This window comes from Mirounga leonina, unplaced genomic scaffold (assembly GCF_011800145.1).
Source record: "Mirounga leonina isolate KUSES-001 unplaced genomic scaffold, KU_Mleo_1.0 Mir_125, whole genome shotgun sequence".
NCBI lineage: Eukaryota > Metazoa > Chordata > Mammalia > Carnivora > Phocidae > Mirounga > Mirounga leonina.
This window is the reverse complement of record NW_023270305.1, coordinates 48,881,571-48,909,468: the sequence shown is the minus strand read 5'-3', so window position 1 is coordinate 48,909,468 and position 27,898 is coordinate 48,881,571. Positions and strand designations below refer to the sequence as shown.

Here is a 27,898-nt window from a genome sequence, read left to right as displayed (position 1 = left end):
AGTATTGACCATTTACAATCTCTGACCTTTGTGGAGACGGTAAGAATCTGTTGTAGTGCAGCTACATACAGTACAATTCAGGCAATTTTGTTTTTTCACTTGGGTTCAGATTGCAAATTCATTGCTGTGAGAGAAGGATGGAGGCAAATTTTAGCAGCAACCTCCACCTGACTGCTTGACCGGAGTGCTCTGAATTTTCACATTGGACTTCTCTGCACCACCAGCTGTTGCTCCAGGACCCATTCGCTTTTTAATCTCAGCTGCCATCGTCATGAAAGACTGTTCTACATTCGTTGCGTTCTTAGCACTGGTTTCCAAAAATGGAATTCCAAGGGAATCAGCAAATTCCTAAGAAAACAGTAAGGATTAATTAACACTAACATGTTTTCCCACTTAGTGCATTTCCATCATCTGAAATGGGGAGGGAGGACGGCCTGAGTTTACTGAATCCAAACAGACACTGCCCGGGCTGTAAAGGCTGTACGCTGACCGTACCCAACTTCATCCAAACCGAACACCTTCACATTCAGTTTGGAAATCAAACTTGAGACGTACCTTTGCTGTTGTGTAGTCTACTACTTTCTTTGTGGTCAGATCGCATTTGTTCCCTACCAACAACTTGTTGACGTTTTCACTGGCGTAACGGTCTATTTCCTGCAGCCACTGCTTAACATTATTGAAGGACTCCTAAGCAGACAGACATTTTTAAGAATGATCATACAGTTCTGGACACAACTGCTCTAAATAAGCACGTAAAAACCAAAGGTCTTTCCTGGCCTAAGAAGAACTAGTGAGGCAACTCTAGCTACAAAATAACTACAGTGCTGGGAAGGAAGTGAAGTGACATAAGACTATCAGTACCTATATGAAAAGAGATTAGAATCGGAAGGCTTAAGGGAGGGAAATACAGTTCATCTTTAAACTACAGCTCAAATTAAAGATTTTATTAAAAGAGCAAGCACGAGAAAGCACAAGCAGGGGGGAGCGGCAGGCAGAGGGAGAGGGAGAAGCAGACTCCCCGCTGAGCAGGGACCCCGACTTGGGGCTCGATCCCAGGACCCTGGGACCATGACCTGAGCTGATGGCAGATGCTTAACTGACTGAGCCACCCAGGCACCCCTGGAATATGCAATTTAAACACACCTATATAAAAACCTGTTTTTTGAAATCTGATAGAATGTTGGTTCATGAACAAGAGCGCCTAAGTGTTCTAATACTCGAGATATCGAAAGATATTAAATTACTAAATTAAAGATGCTTGTTTTCTTTTCCACAGACATATTTAGGGAAGGAAAATTTTCATACTTCAGTATCCCATGGTAATGACCTGAGATTTTTAAAATTAGCATTTTTTTTTTCTCCTGTTGACATAACTCACCCAATACTTCTAATGGCACGGACTGAAGAAGTCTATGATTCTAATTATCTCCTAATTAGCTATGATTTCCTAGGTGAGGTGAGATTTAACATTTGCCACAGAAAAATAAATTTTAATATTCAAAGTTTATCTTTCATTCTTTGATAGAAAAAAAGGATCCTGAAATTTTCTTTCTGATCAAAAGAACATTCATGGCCCCTGGACCACCATCTTCACACTATCTCTATACCCCCTACATTCTTTCAACATGAGCTAATCTTTAGTTACTCATTGTCCTTTTTTTTTTTTTTTTAAAGATTATTTATTTTAGAGAGAAAGAGCACACTCAAGCGGGAGGAGGGAGAGAGGAAACAGACTCCCTCCTGAGGGAGGGAGCAGGGAGGGCTGAGCAGGGAGCCCCATTTAGGGCTTGATCCCAGGACCCCAAGATCACGACCTGAGCCTGAGCTGAAACCAAGAGTCGGCAGCTCAACAGACTGAGCCACCCAGGTGCCCCCTCACTGTCCTCTTAAAAATCTTCCTCCAGCTCATCCTATTTCTGAACCATATCCTCCATAGGCAGAGACTTCTAATCTCACTAAGAGGTCTAATTAACAAATTCCTGCTAATACTTCGCACCAAGAGCCCAGTATACACTAAACAAATCCACAGCTCCCTACGAACTCTTGCCAAAATGAACAAAAAGTTACTCTGATGATAAATATAAGCAGTCCCTTGAAAGCATATGTAAAAACTAAATTTCCTATTTACTAAAGGAAAATAATACAAAATTTTGGTTGGCCAATTTATTTGATATTCAAATAATGGAGGGAAGAAAAATATCAATGTCCCTTAAAAAGAGTACTGCTTTAGATGTTTTTTAATGTGACATTTACATTTGGGAGTGGACAAAGTGTTCTGCCATGTATAATACTGATGCCATATAAGCAAAGTCAAAGAATCTGATATTTATCAAACAGTAACTTCCTACTTTGCCACAGTAGCACAATTCCCTCCTGGAACTTACCTGATCTGTCACATCATACACAACTATGATGCCGTGGGCTCCTCTGTAATAACTGGAGGTGATTGTTCGGAATCTTTCTTGGCCTGCTGTGTCCCACTGTTATAAAACAATCAAGAAATCCAAACAATTCCGTTAAATAAGAGTTGGGGGAAAGAGCAGGAAGACGGAGAACAGTTTAAAATTTACATAGTTTTGGAAATTATCAGGATTTGACATGGAAACATTAACCCTCAATGCTCACACTCCTAAATTGCATGGTAATTGCCAAATACCTGAAGATTCAGAAAAGAAGGTAGTGCCTATAATTTAGCTTGCTGTAATGCTCCCAATAAGCTCTTTGAGTCAGAAACTTTATTTTACTTTTCATATTCCCTACAGCCCTTAGCACGGTGCAAGGCATTCAGTATGAATGCAGAGACAGGTTGACTTGATTAGGAAAGCTGCTGGCCTAATGCCTCATTAACACTGTGTACTTTCACAAATAAGACAGAATCACTTGCTAGCACATGCACTGAAAGGACCTAATTCACATAACTACTAGTCAAGACAGTACTTTAACCATCTCAGTTAGATACTATCTCAATCCTAGGAAAAACAATGTAAAGATGATTCCAAATACTTTCATAAAATCATTTTAAGATCCATTTACCACACTTTAACCATATAGGCTCAAGCAATGAAAACAAATGCTTATGTTGTTAACATTAAAATTCTGGGTTTAAAAAATTGTTAAAAACATCAAGAGGCAAACTCAACTGTTAGATTTAAAAAGAAGCAATGAGAATTTTGTTTAAATTACTCCTACTCAATGACTTTTTTTTTTTTTTTAAAGATTTTATTTATTTGACAGAGAGATAGCAAGAGCAGGAACACAAGCAGGGGGAGTGGGAGAGGGAGAAGCAGGCTACCCGCCAAGCCGGGAGCCCAACGTGGGACTCGATCCCAGGACCCTGGGATCATGACCTGAGCCACAGGCAGACGCTTAACGACTAAGCCACCCAGGCGCCCATCCTACTCAATAACTTCTTAAAATATTTGTGTAATTAGAATAGCTACCCACCCCACTAAAAGAGATTGGTAAAAGATAAGACTGATGGGGAAATAGCACAATGGTTACCATTAAAAACACAAAAAAATGGGACTCGATGCATAAGACAAATGGAGATTAAAAAGCAACAGCCTTTTTTTTTTTAATTAAATATTTTATTTTTAAGTGATCTCCACACCCAATGTGAGGCTCCAACTCATAACCATGAGATCAAGAGTCCACTGAACCAGAGCACCTGGGTGGCTCAGTCGTTGAGCGTCTGTCTGCCTTTGGCTCGGGTCATGGTCCTGGGGCCCTGGGATCGGGCCCTGCATCGGGCTCCCTGCTCTGCGGGAGGCCTGCTTCTCCCTCTCCCACTCCCCCTGCTTGTGTTCCCTCTCTCGCTGTGTCTGTCAAATGAAAAAAAAAAAAAAGAGTCCACTGACCCAGCCAGCCAGGGACCCCAACAGCCTCTAAAGGGAGGAACTGTAAAGTTTTGGAATATATTGATCCCCACTAACGTCTTAAATGGCAAAACTAAAGGTTCAGGAACACTCAGTGAAACCACATCCTTTTTTTTTTAAAGACCCAGCCCTACTGCAATTGGGGGGAAATCTGAATACAGACTGGATATTAAGAGAATATTATGGCATTAGTGTCAACTTTGTTAGATGTGAAATGGTGGTTACACAGTAAAATAGAGATGCACGCTAAAGTATTTTTGGAGTAAAATATAATGTCTGTAATTTAGCATTCTCCAGGAAAAAAAAGAATGAAGCAAATAAGGTAAAATGTTAACTGTTAATCTAAAAGCAAACAAACAAGTCACCACAGCTTCATTACCTTTTCTGTCCAAAGTACTAAGCTTGAGAGCGCAGAAGACTATTTAGATCTACTGTGTAAGTGAGGAGCCTCAAAGTCTTTCAGGATATCCGTGGAGAAGCATGAGCTTTGGAGTCAAAGCAACCTGACTTCAAAACATCAAACCTACGTTCCTGGTTATTTAACACTAGGGAGAGTCACCTAACAGTTTTCTCAACTACAGAGCCTAGGTATCACTCACCTTATAGAATTGCTAAAGGGGTTTAAATGAACTAATGTTTGTAAAATGTCTAGCCTGATTACAGAAGCTGCTCCGTAAAATATTAGTTCCCTTCTCCACCCACCAACCCCTTTCACAAAGATAGCAAAATTAGACAAGAAAAGGAAGAAACTGTTTCCGAACAAACGCTAACATAAATAATTGTAGCTGACTAAGCAAAGGCATCCGAAGAGTAAAATCTCTGATGTTCTCCTTGCCGCTCTGAAAACTCCTGTGACTTTTCATCCTAACAGTACTTTCCTCTCTAACTGATCACCCTTTTATCTAATTCTCACTATCCCTCATAATCACAGGGTAACTGATTTTTCCATGTTTGTCTCTCCCACTGAAATGGAATCTCTTTCTAGGGGGCTCTGTTTCCTTCATCTCTATAACCTTGCATCTATCTTTGAATGGATTAATTATGAGAAAAGGGGATGAATCCTGAAGTGCAGGGGAGAAAAAAAATTCAAAGTCCAAATCAAGAGAAAATTTACCCCATGTAGTTCACACTGGCTGGACTCTATCTCATATATGATTACATATACATACATATACAGTATGTATATGTATGTATATCACATACATATACATACTGTATATGTATCCCATTTTAATAAAAGGCACTCCTACAATGTGCAAGAGTGACCAAAATTGTAAAAGGTTCTGGAAACATGCTTCCAGAAAGGAATGACTGACTTCAGAAGTAGAAGGTTGTGATAAGATCAATCTAAAGGGCAAGCTGCCAACAGAAAATGAATTAATTGCGTTTAGGCGGCTCCGAAAGGCAGAGGAATAAGAGAAATTAAAGGAAACTGGCTTCAGCTCAATATAAAGAATTAACAATCAGAAGTTATTTATAAATGGAACTAGCTGCTTTGAAAAATGGTGAACTTCCCAGAAGTGTTCAAAAAAAGGGGCACCAGATAGCAAAAGGAAATTCCCACTGAAGATGAAAGGAAGACCGAGTGACTGACCTGTTAGATGCCTTCCAGCCACAGGAAAGTAACAATAAATGGATGTTTCACAAATATACACTAAAATCTCATGAGCTCAATGATGACACACAATCATTTCACATTACTAATTAGGTTAGACAGTTGGGTACATCTTTTTTTGCAATATTTTTTGTGGTACCAAGTATAAAGTTGGCACTCTACATACAATGGGAAAAATCAATATGAAAGGTAATCTGTTCACGGGTTCAAAGAAGTAAGCTATCTCTGGTAACTATATCCTTGCAAGTCCTAATTTGTAGTATCAAGTATGGTCACTTGTATGGATCCACAGTTCTTTTGTAATGTACCTTCTTTTTTCTTATCAAAGGCAGATGAGAAAATGGGGCAACTAAAAATACAAAAAACTGTCAAACATCCATTTATTTGGGTATGTCACATCACCAGTAACATTTATATAATGTCCAAAAGTTTACAACAGGCTTTCACATACATTATCGTATCCACACACAGAGAGCTACTGGATTTGGTTCTCACAACTACCTTGTAAGTTAGTAAATCAAGTACCATCATGCTCATTTTAGAGATAAGAAATGGAGTCCCAGGAAAAAGGCTCAAGTAAGTTAAACACATGACTCTTTGACTCGTAAATACCAGAGTGAAGATAACATATCCAAGTTTCCTAACTTCAAATCCAGAACTCCTTCTAGCAGTCACTGGTTTTCTGTTACCTTGTACAAAGAGTCAATACCGAAAGATACCCAGAAATTAATGTTTTTAAAGACCAGTGATATGTCCACACTCGTAGTGCCCAAACCCATATAAAGGTGATACAACTGAACTACTACAATTGCCTGTTTTTAATTCAGGGTTGGGGATGGAAGGAATGGATAAGGGGGCTAGGATGGCACAGGGACACAAAATACTGAAGCTGTGAGTCACTTGGTTCTGCCAGTAACTGTGGGCAAGTCATTAAATCTCTTGGCATTAGTTTTCTGAGCTGTAAAACATGTTAAAAAAGCTAAGTTCCTTTCCAATAAAATTGTTTCTACAGAGTTGGTTCATACAATCTAATAAATACAAAAGAACTAAACAAAACTTTTCAACTAACCACATACATGAAAACCCTCTCCCCTAAGGTTTCTTTTCATGTGCCATGGTATTCAGCACAGTAAAAGACATCAGGAAATGCTCAATCTACTTTCACTATTAAGGTAAACTTCAACTGAGGACCCCCCCCCCAACTGATAAAAGCACAAGAGAAAGAACTAGGACCAAGTATGACTTACAACACATATTTCTTTATGAACAGAAAATTCAACGAGGAAGGTAATCTTAGAGAAGTCATTTTTCATCTAAATTCTTATTCTACCATTCTATCACAAGTACATGATTCCTAAGATCCTTTCACTTTTAGCATGTTAAAAAGTAAATAATACATTTTAACTTTACCAAAATGATTTCCAAAACACATTCTAGTCTAAAAATGACTTACTATTTGAAGCTTGATTGTTTTCCCATCTAACTCTATAGTTCTTATTTTGAAATCCACACCAATTGTGCTGATGTAGCTTTCTGTATATGTATCATCCTGAAGGGAAAAAAAAGTCAACATATAAACTTAATGTTCAGTAGAGGAAATATGAAAATATGTCAATTTTATCTACAAAGTTGATAAACTTTATAAGCCATAACATGTTGAGAACAGCTACTTCATCCCACTCCAGTACTCAATTCATGTTCTGATTACAATACACTTTTTAATAGCAGTTTCTTCTTAGGATTTTCTCAATAGCTGTTCTTTAATTTTACCAAACATCTCTAGGCAAATTCTTTACATACATCATATCAAAAAAGGTTTCATATTTTCAATGATTACAAATGATTTTTCTAATTGCTAATCAGCAAAACTCTTGCTCCCCTGACCCTCCATCCCATGTATTCACCACAAAGGAATGCTCCTGTCATTCTCTTCCAGTTTTTTTTTTAGGAGTCACTTTTACTTCCTAGCTATGACTTTTAAAAATTTAGATATAATACACATACCATAAAATTTACTTTTTTGAAGTGCACAACTCAGTAGTTTTTAGTATATTCCTAAGGTTGTACAACTGTCACCATTATTTATTGCAGAACATTGTTATCACCCCGAAAGGAAACCCAGTAGCAGTCACTCTTCATTTCATCTCCCCTTCGACCCCAGAAACCACTACTAATGCAATTTCTGTCCCTATGGCTTTGCAAATTCTGGACATTTCATGTGAATGGATGTGGCCTTTTGCGTCTGGCTTCCTTCACTCAGCATAGTTTTCAAGGCTCATTCATGTTACAGCATGTGCCAGTACTTCATTCCTTTTTATGGCCGAATAATAGTTCATTGTGTGGACAGACCACATTTTGTTATCCATCAGCTGACAGACATTTGGGTTGTTTCCACTTTTTGGCTACTATGAATAATGCTGCTATGAACATCTGTGCACAAGTTTTTGTGTGAACAATGTTTAACCCAATGATAAACTTTTAAAATTACACCTGTTTTCCTCAAGTATCTGTTAGGATATTCAGAATGGAAACAAAACTTTTTCTTCAAGTGAAAATGTTTGTGAAAAGATATGTGAATGGAGAGATCAGCTATCACCACCTAAACCCACTGAATAATCTTAGCCAGCACAAAGCAACACCTAGCAAGTACTCTGCCAACAAAGATGGGCCTAAATCTATTAAGAGCAGCCCTATCAAAGAGAACTTTCTTTAATGATGGAAAGGGTCTATAAACTGTGCTAGTCAAAACAATAACCACTAGCTAGTGAGAATAAGGAACTGAATTTGAAATTTTATTCAAATTTAATTAATTTAAATTTAAATAGCCACATGGGGCTAGTAGCTACCATAATAACAGCAGAGTTCTGGGCTTCCAATTACAGTAACAGGAGGGATAAAGGAAAAGTTTAAAGTCACCACAAAGAAGCAAAGTGACAAATCTAAAATGCTGGATAATCTATATGACAACTGCCCAAGTTCTGCAAAAAGTAAAAGACATGAAAAATACATAAATAAAAAAGGAGGTTGGAAAAACTCTGGATTAAGAAATTAAGAAGCAAACAACCAAATGGAATGTATAGACCATGTCTGAATCCTGATTCAAAACAACTGTGATACCACACTTCTGAGACAATCAGCAAAATTTATTTTCTAAGCTGACAATGGCATTGTTATTTTATAAGAAAATGTCCAGTTTTTATTTATTTACTTTTTAAAGACTTTAAGTAATCACACACAGCGTGGGGCTCGAACTCACAACCCCGAAATCAAAAGTCACATGCTCCACCAACTGAGCCAGCCAGGCGCCCCCAAAATGTCCAGTTTTTAGAAATGCATATTAAAGTATATAGGAGTGAAGTGACACATTTGGGATTCGCATTACAACACTCCAAAAAAGAGAACGGGAAGAAATGAAATCAGTGTGGGCAAGACACCATAATGTTGAATGTAATGTGTACATGGAATTAAAACAAAAAAGTTCGAAGAAAATTGTCAAATGTGTGTCAGAGAGTTCCAAGTGTCTAGAGGTAGCCATGTTGACTTCCTCATATAGTCACATTTATGCACATGCAGAATAACTGAGTAAAAGGATTATTTTTAAAGCACTGAATGCAATTTGACAAAATGCTGGTCACCATTACTAGGCATTCATTTCTTATAAATCTTATTTACTTCTTTCTAAATGAGTGCCTAATAAGTATCAGGTATGACAGAAAGAGGACGGAGAACAAAATGAGTGCAATAAACATTCACTTAGCACTCCCACATGACAGGTACTTTGTTGGAAATACTTACTATAAATGCTTTCTTAGAATTTTTGTAAGTTCCTAAATGTGCCTTACTTGCATACCTCTGAGCCAATACACATTCTCTTCCTTCTGTCCAAATTTTCAGTATTTCTTTCTGCATACCTCCTAATCTCTAGCCCCTGGGTCACAATTTTTATTCATTCTTGGATTTTGAGCTCAGGCAATACTGACTGTCCAAACGTTCTTTAACTCTTGGCCAATAATTAGAGATTCTTCCTTCTGTGCTCCCATAGCTTATACATTTCATTATTATACCTTGTGCAGCTCCTCTCTATTCTAGAGGCCCAGGAATCAGTATTTTTTAAATGCTTCCCAGGCAATTCTACTGTGTGGGAAGGCAGTACTGAAAACCTGTGACTTAGGGGCGCCTGGGTGATCAGTCGTTGAGCATCTGACTTCGGCCTGGGTCATGATCCCAGGGTCCTGGGATCGAACCCCGCATCAGGCTCCCTGCTCAGCAGGAAGCCTGCTTCTCCCTCTCCCACTCCCCCTACTTGTATTCCTGCTCTTGCTGTCTGTCAAATAAATAAATAAAAAATCTTGAAAACCTATGACTTAGATCAACGAGCATCCCAGAGAAGACTGTCTTTGAAACACAGACACCTCAGGCTGTACTCATTTTCATCAAGAGATGCCAGATTCTTCCCACATACCTAGCACTGCTGATTTAATATAGGGATGATTCCTGATTTTAATATTTGCCAATTTAATAAAAATTAAGTATTACCTAGTTTTAAAGTCCTTTAATTACAAATAAAATTGAACTTTTCATATTTACTGTCAATTTGTGTTTCTTCTTTTGTGAACTGCCCATTCGGTTATTCGCCCATATTTCCATTAGGACAAACATCCTTTTCTTATTTAGTATGTAAGTGTGCTTTATATATTGAGAAGATCATCCCTTCATATTTTTTTGCTATTATCATGTTTTCTAACATTTTCATGCGCTTGACATGAATTTTAACGCAATCAAATTTAACAATCCTTTCTTTCCTGATATATTTCCATGTTAGAAAGTATTTTCACACAAGATTAAAGAGCCACCTATGTTTTATTCTAGTAGTTCCTTGGTTTCACTAGCTGTTACATATAATAAAATTATATTAGGGGTGCCTGGGTGGCTCAGTCAGTTAAGTGTCTGCATTTGGCTCAGGTCATGATCCCAGGGTCCTGGGATTGAAGCTGCATCAGGCCCCCTGCTCAGCAGAGAGCCTGCTTCTCCCTCTCCCTCTGCTGCTCTCCCTCCTTGTGCTCTCTTGCGCTGTCAAATACATAAATAAAATCTTAAAAAAAAAAAAAAATTATACATTTTTTAAATGATATTCATTAATACAGTCACTCATCAGAAAAGTCACAGTAAGTATCTGACATGCTATCAAGATCACAGTGGCGAATTTTAAGTTTTCTAAACTTCTAATCTGGGCGCCTGGGTGGCTCAGTTGGTTAGGCGACTGCCTTCGGCTCAGGTCATGATCCTGGAGTCCCTGGATCGAGTCCCGCATCGGGCTCCCTGCTCGGCGGGGAGTCTGCTTCTCCCTCTGACCCTCTCCCTTCTCATGTGCTCTCTCTCGTTCTCTCTCTCTCAAATAAATAAATAAAATCTTTAAAAAAAAAAATAAACTTCTAATCTTCCCTTGAAGACTAGAAAGCTTGAATTTTATTACAGACAGCAAATGCCATCAGATATTTTCCTTGAAATGATAGTCTCAGTTCATTTGAGAAAATGTCTGCCCAATACCATCAAATTATACATAACTAGTTTGTCAGTTGTTCTTTCAAGTAAAACAAAAAGAAACAAATTTAAAAAATGAAAAAAGCTGCTAGTTCAGCTCACAACTCAACTATGCAAGTGCTTTTATTTTCCTCAAGACAACCAACATAATTCAGTCTGCAGTACACGTGCTTTATATGTACTCCTCATTTTTCTCACAAAGAACATTTAAAAAAGAATACTCAAGGATCACGATTTTTAGAAATTATTCATTTTTACTATTCTCATCAGACACTCTTAAGTGAAAACTCCCCCCCGCCCCGTGAATAAATACAGGTAAATACCATGACTATGAGTACAGTTCAGCACTTAGCACTGCCTTAATGTGGTGCTGAGGCACCAGCAGTTTTGTCCACCACTGCATCTGCATCATGAGAGCAGATGTCAACACAGTGAAAAAGGCAAATGTCTTTTGTCTTAGTACTAAGTAAGTACTTACTTAGTAAATACTAATGGCTTAGTATTATTAGGATAAAAGTTTTAATCTCATGGACCCTCTGAGAAAGTCTTGATGATCCCCAAGGGTCTTTGGTCCATACTCTGAGAACCAATGACCTAGACAGCAAGAAGGAAAACATGCTAAATTTGAAGGCAGTTGAGAAAGACTATGAAGGAGACTGTGGGTTCTATTCAGTAGGTTTAAAGTTATATACCTCTTCATAAAGTGCAGCATATAAAACACTACGTATGCCATTGTCAAAAAAAAAAAAAAAAGTTTGTACCAGGCCCGGCTTTTTCCTTTATTCTACCAAAATTTTCCTTGAAGATTCATTTTTTCATCAAGTCACTTAAACACAGGCCAACTATTTGAACTCTACCAAGAGTATTAGACATTCTAACTTTATAATCATGCTTAGCTGAATTTCTTTTAAAAGCAACAGCATGTCCTCTACTTAAGAGTCCAAGATATCACTGGGAATATACAGTTGGGGGCTTTTAAATATATAAATTCTGGAAGAACTACTTTATTCTGAATAAAATTGTTTAATCCTTTGTCTACCTAGAAAACACACACAGCATTAATTTCTTTAAAGGCATTTCAATTTCAACTTACTGCAAACCTAAGAAGGAGGCAAGACTTTCCAACCCCAGAGTCGCCAATCAGAAGTAACTTGAATAAATAATCACTGCAAAAAGAAAAAGAGGATCACATTAATAAAAAGCATACTTCATTCTAAGTTCTACAACAAAAATATAGCCAACAATAGCTCACTCGAGGACTTCTAAAAGGCCCATGAATGGCTTCAGAAGCCCAAACTGCAACCAACAGCAGAAGCCCTTTTCATGAATCACTAAACATGACAGAATTATGTAAAAGGTAAGCAATGCCACCCATGATCTCTTGAGATGAATGAACTTCTACTTCCAAGGAAAGAATGAAAGAAAATATAAGTAATGTGTACTCTTGGAGAGCCCAAGAGACTTATGCTAGATAAATTCCACTCCTCTGCAGTATTAGAATACAGGGAGTTAACTTTCCATTGTTCTTGCCAATGAAACATAAATCTCTCCTTCAAATTCCAAGACCAGATCATTATTTCATAGCAATCCTCCAAAGAAGGGGCTTTTGCGATCCTTTCCTAGCATCTACCTGGAATTCTCCCCATTTAAAAAAAAAAGGGGGGGGATCATTTAAATTCTAAAAACCTGTATTAAAAAATATTTTAGACTAGAGATGTGGTAAAAATCAAATGCTGTTTACATAAACATACAACTTTACCAACTTTCTAAGTTTGTATTAAAGCTTTCTTCAGAAACTGAAAGCTAGGCTCTATTTACATATATTAACCTCCCAGGCCTAACTCAAAAACCAGCCCCAGGGATTCCTTCCAAGAACAGGATTCCTTCCTGGACCTAAAGACAACATACTGCCCACGGCCTCCCAAGGAGTCCCTCACAGATCCTTTTCAACTTGGACCACTGCTATGTATTCTTTTAAGTAATTTCAAAAGGACCCCAAAATTGAGAATTTACATATTTTTTAAGGAAATCTATTCATGATTTTCAGTTTTGTCCTTTGTGATTTAAAAAAAAATGATATTTGAACTTAAGATGAAACCCAAATATCACTCACAATTTAAATTTAGATGACAGTTATCATTATTTAAATGTAAGCAAGATATAGAACTTTCAGAAGTAATCATCTCTGTGGATATTCATCAACTGCTACCTAGGTTTACATAGTAATACATATTACTTAAAAAATTTTTCTAGGTTTACCAAGTTATCATAATACATTTATTGTTCCTAATTATATCTGGAAAAAAAAAGAATTAAAAAAAAAAATCCAAAGTGCCCTTGTCAGCAACAAAATAAAAATCACAGAAGGAAATAAGCAGCTTTTAAACAAGTCATTAGGAAGGGGACTGAAGCACAGGATGAACTAAATAACACCCTTTCCAATTTGAGATCCTAAAGAAAAAAAGGAGAGGGGAAGGGGTAATAATTGTAAAATTTACCCTTAATAAATAATACCTAATACCAAACAACTTTTATTAGCCAGTAAAGCTGCTGACTTTAGTACTATTGACACCCTCCTTTGAAAAGCTAAATAAATTCTTAAGAATGATGAACACTGAACATCAGCAATGAGTACATGGTACATGTTAACAATTTACATTTCAGTTAGCAACAATAATCTCACCGTTAATACTACTTTGCTTTTAACAGAAATGTAGACACAACAAATGCCCTGAATTTACCAATCTCCCAGAGCACCGTGCCATGCATCCAGTAAACACTCAATAAAACCCCCTGAAATGGCTGTACTGTAACCCATAACAATAAAGGACAGCACTAGGCCACAAATATTCATTACCTTAAAGATCAACTTCTCTATTTCAGAGTAACCATAAGGCTGGAAAAAGAAAAACAGGAATGCCTCCTAATAAGTGTTACAAATTACATTATGTCTAAATGAAATTAATAGTCAATTTTCTAAAAATCAACTTTTTCAATTATCACATTCACTTTAACTTTTAAAAAGTGTTATTTTAAAACATTTATGAGTTTGATAATTTAAGGTTCACAGCTTTATAAACAATATGAACAGTTAGCACTCTTCTCTGCAATGAGATAATTATTGCTAAAGACTACTTTGTTCTCTCCCAAACCATCAGCTTTACTAACATGACAAGAGACATGGAGGAGAATGGCAAACAAAATCAATCTCACAAATTTCTTCCTCTTGTTGAATAAACATACCTGAAGAGTGTGATCAATAGCATGTTACTTGCATTGGGACATTTAAAATTACCTACCACTAAAAAATAAAAAATAAAAAAATAAAATTACCTACTACTGTAGTAGCTTATTTCTAAGTTATTAATATTCCGAATGTTCAAGAGAATTCAGAGATTTGAGACTGCTTAAAGATATTTCTCTAACTATAATTTATAAAATACAGTAAAAATATTGACAAAAATATGCAAATCTTAAAATACAGAGCATAAGGTGAGAATTCTGGTATAAAGTCAAGAATAATTTAGCAAATGGTGAGACTTTAAATGTATTTTTCCTCTATTCCCCAAGAACTTGGATCAGTCTACAATATAATTTAAGTGAAAAAACTGTATTATTCTAGTTCGGATATCTATACTCACAACTGTAATAACCACTCTTCTACTTTAGATTTTCTAGTAAATCCTATTCACTGTTCTCAGAACTTCCTCTAGTCTTTTTCATGTCTATGTCTAATTTACTATGACACTGAATATCTTCTCCCCCTCAGTAGCCTGGAATCTATTTTTCCCCACTCTTATGTCTGACATATCTGTGAGTGTGAAGATAAATCAACTCATTCTTCTGTGTATCCAAAATCTAGCATTGTGTCTTTTACAAAGCACGTGCTAACAGATCAGAGAACATTTTAATTTTGCATTTTTAATCAGATTCTCTCATTGTGAGATACAGCTAAAGAAGACCTACAGCCATCCTTGATTAACATTTTGGCCAAAAACCAGGGGGAAAAATGGATGGGGAGATGGCATGTCAAAAGGACACAGGAGCCAACCTGAAAGTTCTGTCACTGGTCAAGGCAGAATAACTCAAGCCACAAAATAAACAACCACGTATTGGGTTATAAGCCAAAGAATAACATAAACATCCATGAGTTCATACTGGTATCAATTATTAAATAAATAAATGGGAGAAGAGACCAATCTTCCTGACAGGAGTCTAAAAATATGTGTAGAAGGAATTAGGTAGAAATTCATTAATAGATCACCACAGTAAGAACTGCTGCAGGCAAAATCCACCGGCGAATACTAAGATTTGTGAATAAACTTTAAGGAAAAACAGAATATTTACATGGCCTCAAAGTATGTCCCTGCCAAATATTTATTACTGTGGTGGCTTTAACATGTGTCCACAAATTCTCTGAATACTCCTCCCTCTAGGAGATGTACTTAATTCCGTTTTGTTGAGTGTGGGCTCTTAATGACTGCTTTCTAAGAGTATGGAAAGGGAAATACAGTAACTTTATAATGGAGAAACCTGACAGCCAACACTTCAAGTGATTAAGGTGAATATCACCAGGAATAAGTCATGTTGATATCATGTACCCTCTGATATGATGTGGCGAGTAGAGTGCTTCACCTTTATAGTATCTTCCCCAAAGTCCATAACCCCAGTCCAATTATGAGAAAACATCAGACAAATCCAAATTGAAGGACATTCTACAAAATACCTAATAGTACTCTTCAAAAGTGTCAAGATCATGAAAAAGAGGAGACTGAGAAACTCACAGACTGAAGGAGGCTAACACGTAGAACCAACTAAATACAACGTAGTATCCTGGACTACATTCTGCAAAAGAAGACGGACATTAACAGAAAAACTGAAGAAACTGTAATAAAAGTCTATAGTTTAGTTAATAATGTACCAATATTAATTTCTTAATTTTGATAAATGTACCTTGGTATGAAAGATGTTAATATTAAGAGGAAGCTAGGCGAAGGGTATACAGGAATTCGTGTACTATTTTTACAACTCTTCTATAAATCTAAATTTATTTCAAAATAAAAAGGTTTAAAAAAATAAAGTGTGAGGACATTAGTGAAATGGGTACAAAACAACAGTCTCTTTGATAAGCTAGCTCCTGATATTTTTTAAACATAAGAGAGACATTTTGTGTTTTCTCAAGTTAAATCAACAAATCATAAATCATGCTGGAATCTATAAGATAAAAACTTAATAGCTGCTTTTCAGGCACAAGTATTTTTATTATCAGGGAAAACTCTTTTGAACTGCTGAATTTATAACAACACAAGCATTTTAATTTAAAGAGGAGATAATTCAGTGAGAAAGCTAAGAAAGTTAAGGTAAGACTGACACAGATTAAGGCTAGACAGGGGTAGGTTTGGGGAAATTAACAGCTTTTAACAACTGGATGGTGGGGCATCAAAGATAATAGCAAGTGAAAAATTTTTTGCTATCAGTTTCTCCTGTAAGTCAATTCATGGTCTACTTTAGCAATATTGGAGATTCTTTATTTCCATTATTTAAGATCTGGACATAATCTGTTTTCTTTTTTTTTTTTTTAATATTTTATTTATTTATGTGACAGAGAGAGACCTCGAGAGCAGGAACACAGGCAGGGGGAGTGGGAGAGGGAGAAGCAGGCCTCCTGCGGAGCAGGGAGTCTGATGCGGGGCTCGATCCCAGGACCCCGGGATCATGACCTGAGCCGAAGGCAGACGTTTAACAACTAAGCCACCCAGGCGCCCCTGGACATAATCTTGATACCTCTACCATTTTTGTATGCAAGCACTAACAGAAAATTTTCTGTACCTTTAAAAAAGACACTATTGTGAGTATGAAGCATTATACTTTTAAAAAGTTACTAAAATAAACTTTGGTTCAAAATTCTACTTAGGTAAAATGGTTTCCTTCTCATGAAGTTACCAAACTGCATACATAAAATATGTAGTAAGGAAAGAATCTGCTTATGTCTGAATCTAAAATGCTACTGGGAATTCTAAAATTTCTAAAAAGACTGTCTATGTGAAACACTCTTATGTGAAAAGATTACATTTTGTTTAGTATAACCCATTTCACATTTTTTTTTAATTTTCACATACAAAAAATATGGGGGAAAATGAGCACTTCTAAATTTTAGGATTGCAATTGATATTTTCTTCTTTATACTTTTTTCAAAGTCTGCAGTAAGCTCTTCTAACTCTTATAACAAAAAAAAAAATGAGGAAAAAGTGTTAATCAGAGGGATTTTTCAAAGACTTAACACCTTTGCAAATTTGTTCAGCATAACTGTCATAACACAAATGATTTCTAAGTAGGTAGAGTAGGATTGCGTTTATAAGCAAATAGCATTGGCACATTCCCAATATAGCCACAAGTATATGAAGTCAACTTTTTGGATTAAATGAAAATAAACATTTTTTTCTTTTATGAAATAAAATTTAAATTATCAGATACAGTTCACGTATCAGTGAATACTTTTTAAGGGAAAGTTGACTGACATTAACAAAACTCTCAACATCCCACCCTTTGGAAGGAAGAAAAGACAAAAATAAAACAGTGGAGGGACTATAACATAAAGTTGTTTTTATCCACACACAGTACCCCCAAAATACAAATTTCATAATGTCACCTATAATATAAATATACCTTAGAAAAGGCCTACTATTTTTTAAAAGTTCAGTGGAAAGTAAATTTGTTTTTCATCTGGAACAAATTCACTTGCATGAAGGAATCCTGTTATTTTACCTTTTTATAAATGTCATACTTGAAAATAGCCTAAAACTAAGCTCACATATAAAATTTAAAACAAAATTATGACCATGATATCATGACATAGTGGCCAAACAAGTTCACTATTAAGCTATACACTATTAGACTTTGGGGTATGGAATGATTAATTAAAATCTGGGCTGCAGTTAATTGTGTCTGACACCAACTTTTCTTCTTCACTCATTTTAAGTATGCTCCACAGAAAACAATTCAAAATTGACCATCAGGCTGGAGAAAAGAGGTTTCCAGTTCCTTCACATGTTTCTACATTGTTTGAATTTTATAAAGCACGTATTACTTTAAGGGTTAAACTAAATAAAAAACAAAATAAACCTTCAGCCATGGACAAAAGCAGTCTGTTACTCAAGATAAACAGTCAAAATAATCAATTATCAAGAATCTGAGAAAACAAGAGTCATTCCTCCAAATTTAAGGAAATAGCCAAGCAATTTTTTAAAAACTGCCCCCATAATCTACTAAGGCTACACATTTTTCTTTGATATTTAGAGACAATTACTTTTCCAGGTTCCATTTTAGCTCTGTTTAGAACAGTGTTCCAAAAATTCAAAGCAGGAATTCTGAAAATGAAGGAAAGTTTGGTAGTGCTAAAAGAAGTGGCAAGCCATACAAGAGGACAAGAGAGTAGATAGATGGTCTCACAACCTATATAACAAGTATTTGCTGAAAACTATTCCAGGGAGGAGGTGTGTTATCCTCTACCTCTTCTACCTTTCAAAGCCTGCATGGGTTTTAGAGCTGGAAAGACCTGTATTTGAATCCAGATTCCATCGCACACTAGCTGTCAGATCTTGAGGCAAGGTACTCACTGACCACCATGAGCCTCAATTTCCTCATCTGTAATATATTCCATTAGCACCCTCTATCACTCAATTAAGCTTCTTGTCAGGATTAGAAATAATGCCTCTAAAACCTGTAGCACAGTATCTGCTGGCACATTACAGGAGCACAGTAAGTGGCTTTTATTATTATTCTTCCTTCCTCTCTCCAAACTGCAAGGTAACTTGATGAAAACCTTCAAGAGCTTTGACAAAAACTTTGAAGCTATTTATCCAAAGCTTCTGTTCAGATAGCTGACAAGGTATCACAGGAGTTTACTATTGTAATCTAAAGCAAAAGTTTAAAAGTTACCCAACTAACAGTTGTAAGTACTATGATCACACCAGTCACAACTCCCAAAGCCTAGTAACACATAAAATAGTAACAGGGTCTGCAGCAATTGTGCCCTCTCCAGCAAAAGAAAGTCAGTTCTTTGCTTCACTTGCTTTACTCACGGAAAGATATTCACGACTTTTAAGGTCCCAAGTATAAATATTCAGGAACAGTCAGGAGGGTAGAAAAACTGAGAATGGATGCAATAATTAACTTCAAGCCTAAAGAAGCTTTAAATATCAACCCAACACAAGATGTGAAGGAGAAAGTCAAAGACAATAGGTACCTCGTAACATGTACTTCACAAACCCTTAACGTTTCTAAAAAGACCTCTCTAATAATGAATTTTAAAACAAACTAACCACAGAAATGTTAGTCACTTAATTAACTGGCTCAAATTTTAAATTCCTAGAGTTAACCACAGTAAATTAAAAACGGCATACGAGGACTGTGAAATCACAGGCCCTTGAGTTAAAATTCCAATTCTAATTACTCTGAATGCCCTTAGGCAAGCCATTTAACTATTCTCTGCCTCTGTTTCCCCATCTGTAAAACTAGGATACTATTTCTTCACAGGATTGAGAGAAAGAATGTACATACATAAAATTTCCGGCTGGTGGTAACAACTCAAATTGTTAATTGTTGACCACATCCCACAACTAGCACCAAGGGTTCTGGAAGGTCCTGCTGTTCAGTGCTCTGTTACTCTCCAGCTAAACCAAACATAAGTAAAACTTTCTGTTAATGATAGAAATCATAGGCCTTTTCTCTAAATCTTTTGTGCTATTTTGCGATTCTATTCTTTCAAAGTATCACAAGATTTAATCTGTGCTAATACTATGATACTGATTATACTTGTTTAAGCATTAGTCATGTTCTTAACTAATTGGTAATGACCTGGGAGCAGAGTCCATGTTTCATAATCAAAAAAACACATCAAAAAACAGAGAAAGGGATGGCTGTTTTCTTTACCAAGCTTTCTTCTAAGGTTAAATTAACTCTGAGTGTGTGTGCATGTGCATGCATGCGTATACACACACATATAGGTATGCATTTACTGGAAGATTTTTTTTTAAATCTGTATTGAAAAAATTGTTAAAGTAGACAAAAACAGACATAATTGTGTGATGATTAATCACGTGTGAGAAAAGCTTTAAAATTGAAACCACTCGCCACTTACATATATTCTAACATCCTCTGTTAGAATATACATGTCAAATAACATCTGCATAGTACTGTACAGTTTACTCTGGAGACTCAGAACTGAGGTGGTACTAATCACATTTTATGGATAAAGAAACAGGCTCAAAACTCATAAATAACTTGCAGAGGTAAGTGGCAGTCTGAACTTAAATCTAGGGTTTGTAACTACAAATGCCGTTTTTTATCACACCACATTCCTTCAATGATATATTTTATATACTCAGATGATAAAAATATCAGTAAGTTAAGTCATACATATAAAACCTATCAGAATGAATCAAACCATCTATGAACTAGCACACAGGACCTAACCAAAAATAAAGAAAAGTGTGATTCACTGTTTAATTTAGAACATTTGCATTAAGTAGAGAATAAGTTAGCTCAGCTCAAAAAGCATGATAAATTTTAGAGTTCCGACTTCTTTAGCTTTTAGGAAGTGATGAACCCAACTGCTCTTTATGAAGACAGGTGCTAGCTACCAATCTACAAATAAAGCATTAAATAATTATGCATAGTGTATCTTTCACAAAGTTGCTTCAAATGTCCTTTTGTAAACCTAGCTATTCAACTATTTTTATAAGTTCCATCAAATGCTTAAGACTATATTATACTTGGCTAGGCATTTACCCTAACTACATCCATATGGATTCTGAGGTAGCAAAGATACTACAGAGATGACCTATTGCTCTTAATGGGAACGCTAATGTTCTGTCAACTTAGTATGCCTCTGTTTCGATGATCTTGGAAACAATTCATATATTAAAAACTTAATGAGAAACAGAAAGGTAGCATTTTAAAAAAAGAAAGAACAGAATAGGTCATCAAAATAAAGCATGCCCAAACACAGCTCATATTTTAAAACTAATTAGTTCAGGATACCAGATTTTAAATTAAACTGTCATTTTCAGGTTTTCACATTTTGAAAGAGTGGTAATAAACATTCTCTTCTGTTTTCAATCTCCTTAAATCAGGCATTCTTAAGGTTCATGAATAGGCTCAGGAAAAAAAAAGCAGCATGCACTTTTATGCAAAATGTTATGAGCATGTATGCACAAAGGGAGCAGGTCCACAGAGTTCATGAAATGCTCCTAGGGGTACATGACCATAAATGGGTTAAGAATAACTGCCTATATACCCAAAGACTGCAAGAACACTAATTCAAAGGGACACATGCACTCCTATGTTTACAGCAGCATTATTTGCAACAGCCAAGATATAGAAGCAGCCCAAGTGACCATCGACTGATGAATGGACAAAAGATGTAAAAAATATACATTTATATATAATGGAGTATTATTCAGCCATAAAAAAGGAATGAAAACTTGCCATCTGCAACAACATGGGTGGAGCCAGAGTATAACGCTAAGCAAAATAAGTCAATCAGAGAAAGACAAATACCATATGATTTCACTCAGATGTGGAATGTAAGAAACAAAACTAACAAGCAAAGGGGAAAAAATGAGACAAATCAAGAAATGGGTTCTTAAATAAAGAAAACAGTTACCAGAGGGGAGGGGAGTGGGGAATGGGTGAGATAGGTGATGGGGATTAAGGAGTGAATTTGTTGTGGTGAGCACCAAGTGATGTATAGAAGTGTTGAATTACCATAGTGTACACCTGAAACTAATATGACAGTTAACTAGAATTAAAATAAAAACTTAAAAAAAAGAGTAATTGCCCTCAATCAAGTTGTTGGACAATACAGGCAGAGTGGAAAAGACAAAGAATAATTCCATTTAAGTACTAGTGTTATTCAAAGGAAATACATTCAGACAAGTTGAATCCATCACTGTTTCTGGAAAACTTCAGTTACATAATGTATTCAACTTCACTTGTAAAGCTCACTAGTTTGAAGGGCAGCCTGCATAAAATGCCCCGTGTGAAGACCTTATGCCAAGCAGAGTAAGCACTTGTTAAAAGTACTAGCTACTATTAAAAAACGGTGTTTCCGAAGGTGTTCCCCCTTGTGAGCAAAGGCACTTACACTTAACACTACCTGTCAGAATTAGCAATCTACAAACAAGGAACAGACTAAACTTAATCAGAACCTATCACAACCTTGGATTTAATAAAGCTGAGTGTTCTGACCACCTGAGCCAACCAGCCACAAAACTACCAAGGAAAGCTTCATTTCATACTTCTCCTTTGTACCCCATTTCTTTAATTATTAAAGTCAGTCAACAAACCAACACTTGTTCTCTTGCTCCTCAAAACTATTATTTTTTTTCAAATATCACCCCACCATTACCCTTTTATAATCTGAAACACTCACAGAGCAGTTCCAAAGAAAAGCCAAGACCTAGGTGTTCTTCCCTAAATTCTATTCTAGACATCAAAGCAGTACCAGCTCCACCTTCTACAGGAAAACAGTGGAATAGTCTGACCACTCCCTTCTCCCTGTAAGATTAAAAAAAAAAAAAAGGCATTTTTGCCTCTTTTATTTTTATTTTTAAAATATTCTTATTTATTTATTTCACAGAGAGAAAGACAGCGAGAGAGGGAGCACAAGCAGGGGGAGTGGGAGAGGGAGAAGAAGGCTTCCCACTGAGCAGGGAGCCTGATGCGGGGCTCGAACTCAGGACCCTGGGATCATGACCTGAGCCAAAGGCAGACGCTTAATGACTGAGCCACCCAGGCACCCCTTGCCTAACTAACTCTTACTAAAACTCCAAAACCGAGTTCAGAGTGGTAAAAAACTGATAAGCACACATCTAAAATATCCCATGCACTGGCATCCAATACCCATTTTTGGCTTATTTTCATCTTCAAATACTCAAAGTACTTTTTAGCAAACCTTAAAAAAAAAAATCTAAAAAACTTTAAGAAGGATTTTATTTGACCTTAAATATTTTCATATATTAGAGACAAAAGTAGATAACATTAGCAAAAGGAATCTATTCTTTATTAAAAACGGAACTATTACAACTTTAAATAGTAAAACTATCATAATCGTATAGTCAAAAGTGGCCAAGAAAACATATGTACACAAGGGATTGCTAATAGGATGTGACTATAACAAAATGTCAGACCACAAATTACTAAGACTGCTTCCAGAATAAAAAAAAACTGAACTATCCAAGAAATAAAATCACTTATAAAGCAAAATTCTCTTCAAAAGTCAATTAAAGTTGTCAAGAGAACATTTGATTCTGAAGCTCTTCCATCTTTAACATTATTTTTTAAACTTTAAAAATTTTATTTGGGGTATGTAAGAAACTGTCAACAGCTCTCATTTTAACGTAATTATGAAAAAGAAGAAATTTTTAAATGCAAAATTTCAGTTATCTTCAAATGATCTTACAAGATCATCTATTCACACAAAACTCTGAAGATTCATTCTGCGGAGATTCTGTACAGCTCCTAGAAACTTACACTACCCAAAGAATCACATCTGCTGATTCTCTACAGACATTATGAAATCATATACCCAATAGTGAGAATACTGGTTATTATTCTTCTTTAAAATTTTCTGAATTTTTCAAACCACTACCAACACCACCAAAAAGTCATCAAGACAACCAACAAAAAGGCAACTTACTTTTAGTTGATTTATGCTTCTTTTCTAATAAAAAAAGTTCTAAATAAAAATTATAAAGCCAATTATGACATACTTAATGAAATTATACTGACAAGACTGATTAAGTTGCTTTTACATTCAAACCCTTATATTAAAAGACAGATTAATTCAAAGCACAGTGCTAGCAAAAAAAAAAAAAAAAGTCAAATGTTCCTTAAGTCTACTATGACAGAAAAGCTGTTTATAAGACTGATTAAATCTTGGGCCATAATCTTAAACATCACTCCGGAGCCATATTAAAAAACAAAACAAAACAAAAACAAGGCATTTACTATAAAATTTTTCTGCATTAAAGAACTACAGTTGATCCAAGTAGACTACTATAGTCCTTCCTATTATAGTTAACTGGTATATCCATGATAGGTACACATACTTTATTAACACATTCCTTATAGATGAAGTAGCCGAAATGATTTCCTTGACACTAAAAAATCCACTAAAAGCTAATGGATTAGAACAAATGTTTCTGGTATGAGAATAATGTTAAGCATTTCTTAACCAGTATGCTGAAATAATCACTGCCTGCTTCACCACCTAGCTCAGAAAAATCAAAATCTTTCTTCACATCTCCAGAAAAAAGAAAGCTCTGATCTTTTCCATCTACTTTTTCCACTATTCAGATTCCACTTCCAGTTGCTTTTTCTTTTTGTTTGTACTTGAAATTCAGACAAGTCAGTCATTACCCTTAATTTCTATACCATAAAGATAATCCAGGGTTGTCATTTCTCTCATATTAGCCAAATAACATAGAAAGTAGTCAAAGGGACAGCTTAAAATTTAACCATTGACTGATATAGTTCTTATTCTCCTCACTCCCAAACCAAGCTTAGCCAAATAACATAGAAAGTAGTCAAAGGGACAACTTAAAATTTAACCTTTGACTGATATATTTCTTTTTCTCCTCACTCCCAAACCAAACTTACAATTTAAAGACCATAAAGTAAAAGCATTCAATAAAAAAGCTACCAACAGGTAATCATTTGTCGACCAATAATCTAAAATCCTGTTCTTTCTGACAGAACCAAACCTCTTTTGTCAAGAACCCATTTCATTACCAAATTCAGTGGCACCCATGAAGAGTTCTAAATGTTTCCAAAAGGAATAAATTAGCAGATGATAAACCAAAACCAAGGAACATTTAGATTGCACTTTTAAATATTATCTAGTGTACATCACATCAGCATATAATGCATGTGCTACAACAAACATGTATTATAATGTATAATATACCTAACATATATGTAGCTATAAATGCTAGCTATTAAGACATCATGGAATCATGAAAGGCACTCACCCATTAAAAGTTTTAATTTAAGAAAAAATTTAAGATTTTAAAGTTTAGAACAAGGTATTAAAGTAAATGGACTTGTATTCAGTGATAAAACTCTAAGATTTTTTTCATTTTCTCTATTTTCCAATTTTTCACTAATTACTTTTATGACGGTAACAAACTTCATTAAAGACAAAACGAAAAAACTGCTGAAGTCACATTGTTAAAAATCTGCCTGCTGGTTGCCCTTGTGACCTTCCCTAATAAAATATTCATCACCTCCTCTCCAAATAATTTTCAGTAATGCTCCTCCAAAGGTTTTTCCAAACTCCTATTTCATAGACACGGTCTAGAATATAAATACAGTAGACCTGGTACTGGCATAGTCGATGGCAGAAGAAGTATAAAAATGATGTCTGGGTTTGATTCTGTTAAGGTCATTAATCTAACCGATGGTTTGGCACTGTATATACTTAAGAATTGCTATCACTGCCATTTATTAACCATTCTTCCTTCTTCCCCCTTGAGAAATCCTCCTCATTCCCTGCTACTTCTCTAAATCTGCTAATAATTCCCTTAGAAGTCTCCTTTCTATAAATTTTTCCTGAACCAGACTAGCCAACCACAGCCCTCCATCCTCCTTTGAAATCTTCTTGCTCCTATCCATCCTGCACATGTGGAACAAACTAGATCTACTGGTATTTGACATATATAACAATCTATTTTCTATATCCCATTATAAACTCCTTGAGGGTAAGGATCATATTCCTAAATCCTAGCACTATTAGAATGTCATATATGATAATGACATATACCACCTAGAGTGCTCTTACGTTTTCTTTTACATACACTTGAATTTCACAACTACCCTGATAGGAATAATGACTCCTACTATCCTATTTTACAAAAGGAGAAACAAATTCAGAGGCTAATTTGTCATGGTTCTGTTCAACTAATCCTAAAGATCTATTTATAATACTAAGAATATGTAGCAAATATAAGAAACTCCCTGAAAAGAGGAGGTTTACAAGTCTCCATAAGTGGCAAATCCATGTACTTTATTGTTGCCAGGAAAACCACCAAATTAGGGACCTCAAGTTCAACTCTCCCTAATTATGCAAAACCAACTCTGTCCTGGGGAGTCCTTGATAAAGAAATTAAAAACTGCCAACATAGCAAATATGGCACTATGAGAACACTATCCTCAACTTCTTAAAGTATATAAAATTCTAATGGAATACAGTGGCTTCTGTTTAGTGCAAAAGGGGACATTTCAGCATCAAACCACCATATTACAAAACTGGAAGTCAGAATGCATTTTGCAAGAGCCATGTGACACACACATGACAGTCAGCTAAACTGATGGGTGGACCTTTTAGGGGAAATGTTTAGCAGTAATTGACCAAAGCAGCAAATACACTCAGCTTTTAAAACACTGATTTTTGCTTAAAAAAAAATCCCTCTCTCCCCCAAAGCCTTCTGACGCTGAAGAGGAATACCAATTAAATCTCCTCCAATCATTCATTAATTTATATACGTAAACTGAAGGAGGATTTTAAAGGTCCATTAAGGAGGAGCCCAACGAAGTCTTCCCAAGGAAAGTGAACACCAGTTCCCAGGAAAGGTGTCAGGTGTGTCACATATGCTGTGTTGACTTCTTGAGTAAGCAAGAAAAAGAAATGCATTAACTTTTCATGACACGTCATGGAACCTCACTCCCTATCTTTCGAGCATTCAAGCAGGTAACCCAAAACCTACAGATCATAGAGCCCGTTCGTTTCTTTCAACTTGACAGCAGTCTTCCTTTACTTTGATAATATCAGAAAAATGTTCCTACGTCTTAGAGGTCTGTTTATTTTTTTTTTCTCGACCTACAGAAGACAAAATGACTTCAGTGTCCTCTAAAAAAAATTCTCACAAATGCCCAGGTTTTCAGGAAGGCAAATGGGCCCCTTGAGTTCTTGAAGAACTCCAGGAAATAACTTAAAAAAAAAAAAAAAAAAAAAGAACCACTAAAAATTTAAAATCTCTTCTCACCATCTACTCATTCCCCTCAATCCCACGCAGTCCTGAAAAGCATCCATATTACCTGCAACCTGGCCGGGAGGGTGAAAGAATAGAGCCAACAAGCTCAAGATTTACAAGTAAAGCTGGTTTCCACCCAGACGATTCTGACAGCTCCGCAGAGTGCGGGCGCAGGGTCTGACAGTGCCCTCTAGGAGAGCTCTCCCACCCTAGCCTCTCCCCTTAAAAACAAGTCTTCCTTCAAAAGTCACTGCCTCCGCGTGAAGCTACCCTTTCCCACCGCCCCACCACCGACTCCCAAACGCCCCAACCCCCTCAAAAGACTGTTCCTCCGCACCCGCCGGGCACTCAAGGCCTCCAACCTGACCTGTCCAGGCCCGGGCGGCTCACCCCTCCGGCCCGACCCCTCCCCCCGGCCGCCCCTCCTCGGTCAGACAATGGGGCCCGACTCCCGGCCGCCAGCATCTCCTGCCCTACCACCCTCACCTCACCGAGGCCGAGGCCCCCACCCCTGCCTCAGCCCTCCTCGCTCCCCTTAAGCTTTTCCAAGCTGGCCCACGGACCCAGCCGACCGGTGCTGTCCTGCACTCACTATTCGGGATTCATGCTGGACATGTCACTGCAGCTGCCGCCGCCGCCACCGCCGCCCTTGCTGCTGCAGCCGCCGCCCTGACTCTTCAAGCCACGGGTAATCGAGAGAGAGGAATGAGATAGGCTGTTCCGGGAGAGCAAACGTCTTTCCCCACTCCGTCCCCTTAGAACACAATCAGCAGCCGCCGCCACTCAGCTATCGCTTCCACCCAAAATGGCCGCCGGCGAACCAGGAAACAGGA

General features: G+C 36.6%; 1 protein-coding gene across 1 annotated transcript; it reads right to left on the bottom strand.

Moving 5' to 3' along the window:
* Positions 1–104: 104 nt before the first annotated feature.
* On the bottom strand, positions 105–27,898 carry RAB1A (RAB1A, member RAS oncogene family). The gene is made up of 6 exons (XM_035001417.1): positions 27,658–27,898; positions 12,125–12,197; positions 6,944–7,039; positions 2,385–2,480; positions 556–687; positions 105–348 (listed from the first exon to the last, which is right to left on the bottom strand). The coding sequence occupies exons 1-6, from the start codon at positions 27,678–27,680 to the stop codon at positions 151–153; spliced, it is 618 nt and encodes a 205-aa protein (XP_034857308.1). The 5' UTR covers positions 27,681–27,898; the 3' UTR covers positions 105–150.